Raw genomic sequence first — 9,457 nt, forward strand, 5'->3', positions numbered from 1 at the left:
GGTTTAGTGCAGAATTCTATCAGACCTTCAAAGAAGACCTAATACCAACACTTTTCAAATTATTCAACAAAATAGAAACAGAAGGAACACTATCTAATTCATTCTATGAAGCCAGTTACTCTGATTCCTAAACCATACAAAAACCAAGCCAAAAAAAAAAAAAAAAAAAAGAACTTCAGAGCAGTTTGGCATGTGAATTTCTCTTATGAATATTGATGCAAAAATACTCAATAAAATTCTCACAAACTGAATACAGGAACACATAAAAACACCATTTACCACAAACAAGTAGCATTCATCCCTGGGATGCCGAGATGGTTCAATATACAAAGTTCCATCAACATAACCCACTATATAAATGAACTCAAGAAAAAAGTCACATGATCATCTCATTAAATGCCAAAAAAAAAAAAACTTTGACAAATACAACATCTCTTCATGTTAAAAGTCTTGGAGAGATCAGGAATTCATGACACATGCCTAAACATAATAAAAACAACATATACCAAACCAACAGCAAAGATCAAATTAAATGGAGACAAACAAAAATAACCCAGTAAACCAGGGACAAAAGAAGGCTGCCTACTCTCTCCCTAGTTCCTCAATATAGTACTTGCAGTCATTAGATGTTGAGAAAGTATTTGAGAAAATCCAGCACCCATTCATGATAAAAATCTTGGAAAAAAATCAGGAATTCAAGACCTATACCTAAACATAGTAAAAGCAATATACAGCAAACCAGTAGCCAACATCAAAGTAAATGGAGAGAAATTTGAAGCAATCCCTCTAAAATCAGGGACTAGACAAGGCTGCCCACTCTCTCCCTACATATTCAATATAGTACTTGAAGTCCTAGCCAGAGCAATTAGACAATGAAAGGATATCAAAGGGATACAAATTGGAAAGGAAGAAGGCAAAATATCACTATTTTCAGATGTTATAATAGTATACTTAAGTGAGGCTAAAAATTCCACCAGAGAATTCCTACACCTGATAAACAGCTTCAGTGATGTAGCTGGATATAAAATTGACTCAAACAAATCAGTGGTCTTCCTCTACTCAAAGGATAAACAGGCTGAAAAAGAAATTAGGGAAACAGCAACCTTCACAATAGTCACAAAAATATATAAAATACCTTGGTGTGACTCTAACTAAACAAGTGAAAGATCTGTATGATAATAACTTCAAGTCTCTGAAGAAAGAGCTCAAAGAAGATCTAAGAAGATGGAAAGAACTCCCATGATTATAGATTGACAGGATTGATATAGTAAAAATTGCCATTTTGCTGAAAGCAATCTACAGATTCAATGCAATTCCCATAAAAATTCCAACTCAATTCTTTACAGAGTTAGAAAGAGCAATTTTCAAATGTATCTGGAATAACAAAAATCCTAGGATAGTCAAAACTATTCTCAACAATAAAGGAACTTCTGGTGGAATCACCATGCCTGACCTCAAGCTGCACTACAGAGCAATTGTGATTAAAGCTGCATAGTATTGGTACAGTGACAGGCAGCTAGATCAATGGAATAGAACTGGAAACCCAGAAATGAACCGACAAACTTATAGTCACTTGATCTTTGACAAAGGAGCTAAAACCATCCAGTAGGAAAAAGACAGCATTTTCAACAAATGGTGCTGGCTCAACTGTTGGTTAGCATGTAGAAGAATGCAAATCGATCCATTCTTATCTCCTTGCACTAAGCTCATTCAAGTGGATCAAGGAACTCCACATAAAACCAGATACACTGAAATTTATAGAACAGAATACCAATAGCCTATGGTCTAAGATCAAGAATCGACAAGTGGGGCCTCATAAAACTGCGAAGATTCTGTAAGGCAAAGGACATTGTCAATAGGACAAAAAGGCAACCAATGCATCTTTACCACTCCTACATCTGATAGAGGACTAATATATAATATATACAAAGAACTCAAGAAGTTAGACTCCAAAGAACCAAATAATTATATTTAAAAATTGGGTAGAGCTAAACAAAGATTTTTCAACTGAGGAATACAGAATCGCTGAGAAACACCAAAAGAAATGTTCAACATCTTTAGTCATCAGGGAAATGGAAATCAAAACAACCCTGAGATTCCACCTCACACCAGTCAGAATGACTAAGACCAAAAACTCAGGTGACAGCAGATGTCAGCAAGGTTGTGGATGCCAGTGAGGTTGTGGAGAAAGAGGACCACTCCTCCATTGCTGGTAGGATTGCAAGCTTGTGCAACCATTCTGGAAATCAGTTTGGCACCTCCCCAGAAAATTGGACATAGTGGGTGCTACTGAAGGACCCAGCAATACCACTCCTGGGCCAGAAGATGCTCCAACTTTTAATAAGGACACATGATCCACTATATTCATAACAGCCATATTTATAAAGCCAGAAGCTAGAAACAACCCAGATGTCCCTCAACAGAGCAATGGATACAGAAAATGTGGTACATTTACACAATGGAGTACTAAGCAGCTATTAAAGACAATGAATTTATGAAATTCTTAGGCAAATGGATGGATTTGGAGGATATCATCCTGAGTGAAGTAACCCAATTACAAAAGAACACACATGATATGCGCTCACTGGTAAGTGGATATTAGCCCAGAAGCTCAGAATACCCAAGAAACCATTCACAAAACACACAAAACTCAAGAAGAAGGAAGACAAAAGTGTGGATCCTTCTTAGAAAATGGAACAAAATACCCATGGAAGGAGTTACAGAGGCAAAGTGTGGAGCAGAGACTGAAGGAATGACCATCCAGTGACTGCCCAACCTGGAGATCCATCCCATATACAATCACCAAACCCAGAACTTTTGTGGATGCCAACAAGTGTTTACTGACAAAAGCCTATTATAGCTGTCTCCTTAAAGGTTCCACCAGTGCCTGACAAATACAGAGATAGATCCTCGCAGCCATCCATTGGACTGAGCACAGGGGCCCCAATGAAGGAACTAGAGAAAGTATGCAAGGAGCTGAAGGGGTTTGCAGCCCCCTAGAAGGAACAACAATATGAACTAACCAGTAGCGCCAGAGCTCCCTGGGACTAAACCAGCAACCAAAGAAAGCACATGGTGGGACTCATGGCGCTAGCTGTATGTGTAGTAGAGGATGGCCTAGTTAGTCATCAATGGGAGGAGAGGCCTTTGGTCCTGTGAAGGCTCTATGCCCCAGTGTATGGAGAAATCCAGGGCCAGAAAGTGGGAGTGGGTGGACTGGGGAGAAGGGGAAGGGAATAGGGAGTTTGGGGAGGGGAAACCAAGAAAGGGGACAACATTTGACATGTAAATAAAGTAAATATCTAATAAAAAGATTCTTTACCCAATAAACATGTGCTGATTTTCCATTTTTTTCCTAAGAAGTGTGATGTAGCTATAAGGACATCTGACACAAACGAAGAAGCTAAAGTGACAAGAGTAATCATGATAATCATAAATTAGGACCTTTGTTTATCAATTTTGAATCTTGCATTGTTGAAAGAAAATAAGTCAATGAAGAAGTGCAATAAACTCATAGCTTTGAAATAAAACTCCTCCTGCTATTGGGAAAAGAGGAATAGTGAGTAAACTATGCTTGAAGACCTGTATGTACTTCCATCAATGGTAGGGAAGAAGCCTTGATGTATGGGCACAGAGAAGCTGATGTTTATCTCAGATCAAAGACCAGTGTTCCCAAGATTAAATCCTTGAAATTCAAAAGGCTTAATCCTAAACCAAGAAGAAAAACATCGTTTTTATTAGATATTTTCTTCATTTATATTTCAAATGCTATCCCAAAAGTCCCCTACATCCTCCCCCTGACCCCCACCCGGCTCCCCAACCCACCCACTACTGCTTCCTGGCCATGGCATTTCCCTGTACTAGGGCATCTAATCTTCACAAGACCAAGGGCCTCTCATCCCATTGATGGCCTACTAGGCAAAAACATCTTTTAAAAAAAAAAAAACCTTGGTGTGACAAAGGAAAGACTGATTTCTATGTGATTATACACCTTCCTATGAATGAGATCTCACCTTTAGCCCATTCTTCTCTCTAGTTCTGTTCCAAATACCAATCATTTACACTACTCCTTAGAGACTGGCATAATAGCAGCAACACATTAGGCCTCTTTGACAAACTTTCCCTTGGGTACAGAATAGGTGTTCTGAGAAGGATTAGAAATTGATTATATCTTACATCATCTCACAGCAGTATGGGGATAAAGAGATATTTTATCTACTGGAAAATAAAGGCAGATGATGCAAAGGGTCTCCAGAGAATATAGGCCCCACAGGACAAGAGAGCAACTCTTGTTTTGGATATAATGAGTTTGAGGGAACAGAGATCATTCCTCAGAGGCTCTATTTATAAACCCTGTAGGCTCCAGAATCAATCAGACACCTTCCTTCTACCGCTTTACTCTTGATGGTTATTATAGAAGAGAACATCTTTCCTCTTTAGGAATATTAGACACTGCCCAAGGAACTCTGGGTTCAGATTCCTTCTAGTCCATGTCAGAAGGTAATTTTAATGCTTATAGAAGACAATGAACAGAAGAGCTAGAAAAGTTCTCCTATCAACAAGGCTTTCTTTTGCTTTCTTCCAACCACATGTTCCAAAGCCAATAATCTGTTTCTGTGTCAGGCCATAGACAGAGTATTTCGATGTAAATTGTTTTATCCAGAGTGCTCAACCCTTCTGTAAAAGTGGTATGTGACCACTTTACAGCTAAAGACAACAGAAAGTAGTGTATGTATTTGAATAGATGGAGTATCTCCAATTAGTAATATATGGACTATAATTCAGGTGCTAGGCTTCTTACTCCAAATTCATTGCTCTCCTCCAGTGCCTTAACTACTCTTTCCATGGGAATGATGTCTTGCAAAAATGTGACATGTATGGCAATTTCTCCTCTTATGAAAAGAAATGGATATGTTGAGGAGATTGAGCTAATGATGGTTTCAAGGGATTACGACTTCTTAGACTAACCTTGGGGAAAAAGTACATTATCAGGAAATTGAAACATCTTTCATCTTGTTTGAAACTGGTCTGATCTTACATGAATATGATCTGGCTAACTGTTCTATCTCAACTTTCTTAACATAGAATTGGGATGAAGGTTCTTAAGTGTTTTTTTTTCAATGTTAGCTAACCACAATATTCATCCTGTATACATAATCACTGAAGCCATTGTAGCTATCTATATTCATAGTAATTTCTGCAGCCAATTCTGATAACACGCCTGCCATTTGGACAATTCATGAATAGCATGTGTCAAGAAAACCCCACTGCTGCTCTTCAAACATAGAGGCTGAGTAATAAAAGGTAAGAATATATTCCTGTTAGGAATATCTCCCAAAATGTGACAATTGGCTTTGCCCAGGCATAAAATGATGCTAGACACTGAGACTCATTTCATACCATTCTTGTTTTCAAAACTGAAGAAATCAGTGTTATCTAATGCAAGCACTGTATAGAAAAAGTGTGTAGTGCATCAGTATGTAAGTGAGCATGTACCGTGTGTGTGTGTGTGTGTGTGTGTGTGTGTGTGTGTGTGTGTGTGTGTGTGTAAGCATAAAGACAACAAATCCTCATGGCTTTGAAGGCTCATTTTTGTGACTTACCACAAGGTTGGCCCAAAATATCTGTATTCGCACAGCAGAACAGAATAATTTCAAGTGCTGAGTTCCGAAAGCTCACTCCTTTTCTAACAGGAGAAACATCTTTTATTCTCATCTAATGTGCTTGTTCTCCCTCTCGTTTCTCCTACAACTGTTAAGAGCCATAGCCAATGAATGAAATCCAGCCTCCTCCTGCTTTTACTATGGGCACTAATCTGACCACTGTTTTGTATATTGTTAAGTTTTATAATAGATGAAAAACAATCATTGTAACACAAGAAAACTGCATAAAATTCTATTCTCAATGGACTTAAGGTTTTATTGGAGTGTGGCCACATCCGTTCATCTAAAGCTTGTCAGTAGCCTATTTTGGCTTTAGTGCACCAGAGCTGTGTAGCTATGGTAGAAACTTGCATAAACTATTTAACTAAGTATTTGTCAACCTCTATGAAATGCCAGGGCAGAGAGATGGAAATGGGTGGGGGTGGGTGGGGGAACACCCTCATAGAAGCAGGGGGAAGAAAGATGGGATGGGAGATTCTGAGGGGGAGACTGGGAAAGAGGATAACATTTGAAATGTAAATAAAGAAAATAATTAGAGAAAGAGAGAGAGAGATCAAGGTTAGGAGGTGTGGAAGAGAGGAAAGGGGAAGCAACATGATTATATTATAATCTCAAAAAGTTTTTTCTGAATGAATAAAAAGATAAAACCACAAAAATATTTAATCAATGTAAAATAGGACTTGACATAGAATGGAAAGAATTTGAAATTTGGACAACACTGAGTATTTGAAGAAATAAGAGCTTATATTAAGTCTTTTTGGTTTTATAAATTTGTAAATGAGTGTGTAAATTTTCTAGACCAGAATGGCCTATAGGACAATCTTGGTTATGTTAATTGAGGTGCTTTTGAAGTATATAAGTGTAGGGAAAGCCAGCTGAGTACACACATAAGCTCATTCATTCTTCTCTGTTAACTGATGTAATATGACTACTTCATGTTCCTACTGCCTTGACTTATCCATAATGTTGCTCTGTAACTAGGAACCATGAGCCCAAATAAATCCTTTCTATCCTTAAAAGCAAAAGTAATAGATATTGCTTTGAAATATTAATTTTATTGGTTTTGACTCTACATCTAGTTATGAAATGGTTTAATCAAATGATAATTCTGAGTTTTTTTCTTTAAAATTTTTGAAATTAAAGTATGATCACAAAAGAAAAAGAAAACTTTACAGGGATAAGAAGATGGCATCTCTTTCTACTCACATGTGCTTCAGATGAAAGCTTAGCAGACAGTATCCAGTGTGACTTTCTGTGGGTCAGTGTTGTGTCCAATAATCCTGCTTTATATGCTTATATGGGCTGTGTGTGTGTGTTTGCCTTGTGTACAAAAAAGAGAATGGAGAGAGGAATAGAGGGAGAAAAGGATTGTCGGAGATGTTCAGAGGAATCAAATTGAAATCCACAGCTTGAAAATTTATTCCAAGTATGTTGGGAAGTTAAATGAAGTATATATGCAAGGGTATTTCCTAATTTAATCTGATTTCAATTTTTAAAGCCATAATAATTACAGATGTCAAGATATGCTACACAAAGAGATACACAGCTTTCACTTCTTTTTTTAAAAAAATGAGAGAAAATCCTGGTGTGTGTGTGTGTGTGTGTGTCTGTGTCTGTGTGTTTGCTTAATTATACACACATGTGTAAGGTTTTGAAGAAAATTGCAAACATGTTTGAAAATTATATTAGAATCTAATTTAATAGGATAGAGGGATGTATAGAAATGGGAGATGAGGAAGACAAGGAAAAGGACAAGGAAAGGGAGGCAAGCTCATCAGTTATGACCAAGAATTTTCTTGTGCCACTGGTGGAAGTGTAGGAACGCAAACAATGGGAGTAAACAATCATTTCAGGTCAATACATTTTGTAAGTGGCAAAAAATGCATATGTGTTATCTCCCTTGTGATCTAAATATAAATCTGGGACTTCGGCTGGTTTTATCTATTTGATAATTTCTGGTACTGTCACAGGGTACAGACAGATGAAAATATTCAGCAGCCCCAGCAATTCCAGCACCATCACTGGCTTCATCCTCTTGGGCTTCCCCTGCCCCAGGGAGGGGCAAATCCTCCTCTTTGTGCTCTTCTCCATTGTCTACTTCCTTACCCTCATGGGCAATGCTTCCATCATCTGTGCTGTGTACTGTGATCAGAAACTTCACATCCCCATGTACCTCCTGCTGGCCAACTTTTCCTTCCTGGAGATCTGGTATGTCACCTCCACAGTCCCCAACATGTTGGCCAACTTCCTCTCTGACACCAAGGTCATCTCTTTCTCTGGATGCTTCCTGCAGTTCTATTTCTTCTTCTCCTTGGGTTCTACAGAGTGCTTTTTCCTGGCAGTCATGGCATTTGATCGATACCTTGCTATCTGCAGGCCTCTACATTACCCTGCTCTCATGACTGGGCGCCTCTGCAACATCCTTGTGATCAGTTGCTGGACACTTGGTTTCCTCTGGTTCCCTGTTCCCATCATCATCATCTCCCAGGTGTCCTTCTGTGGGTCTAGAATTATAGACCACTTCCTGTGTGACCCAGGTCCTCTGCTAGCACTGACTTGCAAAAAATCTCCCCTAATAGAGCTGGTCTTCTCTATTTTAAGTCCTCTGCCTCTCATTATTCCTTTTGTCTTCATCATGGGATCTTATACTCTGGTCCTAGCAGCTGTATTGAAGGTCCCTTCAGCCTCTGGAAAAAGAAAGGCTTTCTCAACCTGTGGGTCTCATCTGGCAGTGGTTGCATTATTTTATGGCTCAGTACTGGTCATGTATGGGAGCCCAACATCTGAGCATGAAGCTGGGATGCAGAAAATTGTGACTCTGTTTTACTCTGTCTTGACCCCACTCCTCAATCCTGTGATATACAGTCTTAGGAACAAACATATGAAGATAGCCCTGAAGGAAATTCTGAGGAAAACTAAAATTTGGTCAACAAAAAAGGCCTTGCGCAATTAAATTTATATTGAATTTATTTTGAGATTTCCACTGGTTTTATTTAAATAACTGGCCAAAATCAGAAGTGTTTAAAATTACTGCATTACTTTTTTCTTGGTCTTTAAACATCTGACCTAGTACTTCTCAGGCTTCAGATAAAAGCAGGGTTTTTGATCCTATTTAATATTTCTGATCAGTATTATTCTTAAATTTTCATCTGCTTAGACTCCTAGCTTCTTCCAACATTCTTGAAATCTTGCTTTGTATATAAACATCTCAGTAGTTTATGTGTACCCTAGAGGGTACATCAGGCCTACTTAAAGGATCAGAATTGAATATCTGAATAGACATAGATAGATATACTAGATGAAAGATAGATAGATAGATAGATAGATAGATAGATAGATAGATAGATAGATAGATAAGTAGAAGAGGGGTTAGACTGGGGTCTGGGAAGTCAATTGATGGCCCTCACTGAAAAGGTCAGTAATCCAATAGCTATTCAGTCCAGGAGGCTAAAGGTCTGTTAGTTTTCAGTCTACACGGAATCCCAAATAATTTGGTTCTAATGTGAATGTCTAATGTGAATGTCACAGGTACAAGACAGATGAACTTTACGGAAAAGCCAACAGAGAGGGGAGGGGAGGGAGAGGGAGAGTGAGAGAGGGAGAGGGAGAAAGGGAGAGGGGAAGAGGGGGAGAGGGGAAGAGGGAGGAGAGAGAGGGAGAGAGGGAGAGAGGGACAGAGGGAGAGGGGGAGAGAAGGAGAGAAGGAGAGAGAAGAAGGAAGAAGAAGAAGAAGAAGAAGAAGAAGAAGAAGAAGAAGAAGAAGAAGAAGAAGAAGAAGAAGAAGAAGAAGAAGA

General features: G+C 38.6%; 1 protein-coding gene across 2 annotated transcripts; it reads left to right on the forward strand.

The window, feature by feature from the left end:
* The first annotated feature begins 358 nt into the window (after nt 1-358).
* Nucleotides 359-8,680, forward strand: LOC110309507 (olfactory receptor 11G2). Of its 2 annotated transcripts, XM_021182228.1 has the most exons (2): nt 359-375; nt 7,668-8,616. In XM_021182228.1, exons 1-2 carry the CDS (start codon nt 359-361, stop codon nt 8,614-8,616), a joined length of 966 nt encoding a protein of 321 aa, XP_021037887.1. The 2 variants fall into 2 exon arrangements, with proteins under 2 accessions (XP_021037887.1, XP_021037886.1); XM_021182227.1 differs by lacking the exon at nt 359-375 and having other exon boundaries at nt 7,588-8,680.
* The last annotated feature ends 777 nt before the right edge of the window (nt 8,681-9,457 follow it).

Source organism: Mus caroli, chromosome 14, assembly GCF_900094665.2.
Source record: "Mus caroli chromosome 14, CAROLI_EIJ_v1.1, whole genome shotgun sequence".
In the NCBI taxonomy this organism is placed as follows: domain Eukaryota; kingdom Metazoa; phylum Chordata; class Mammalia; order Rodentia; family Muridae; genus Mus; species Mus caroli.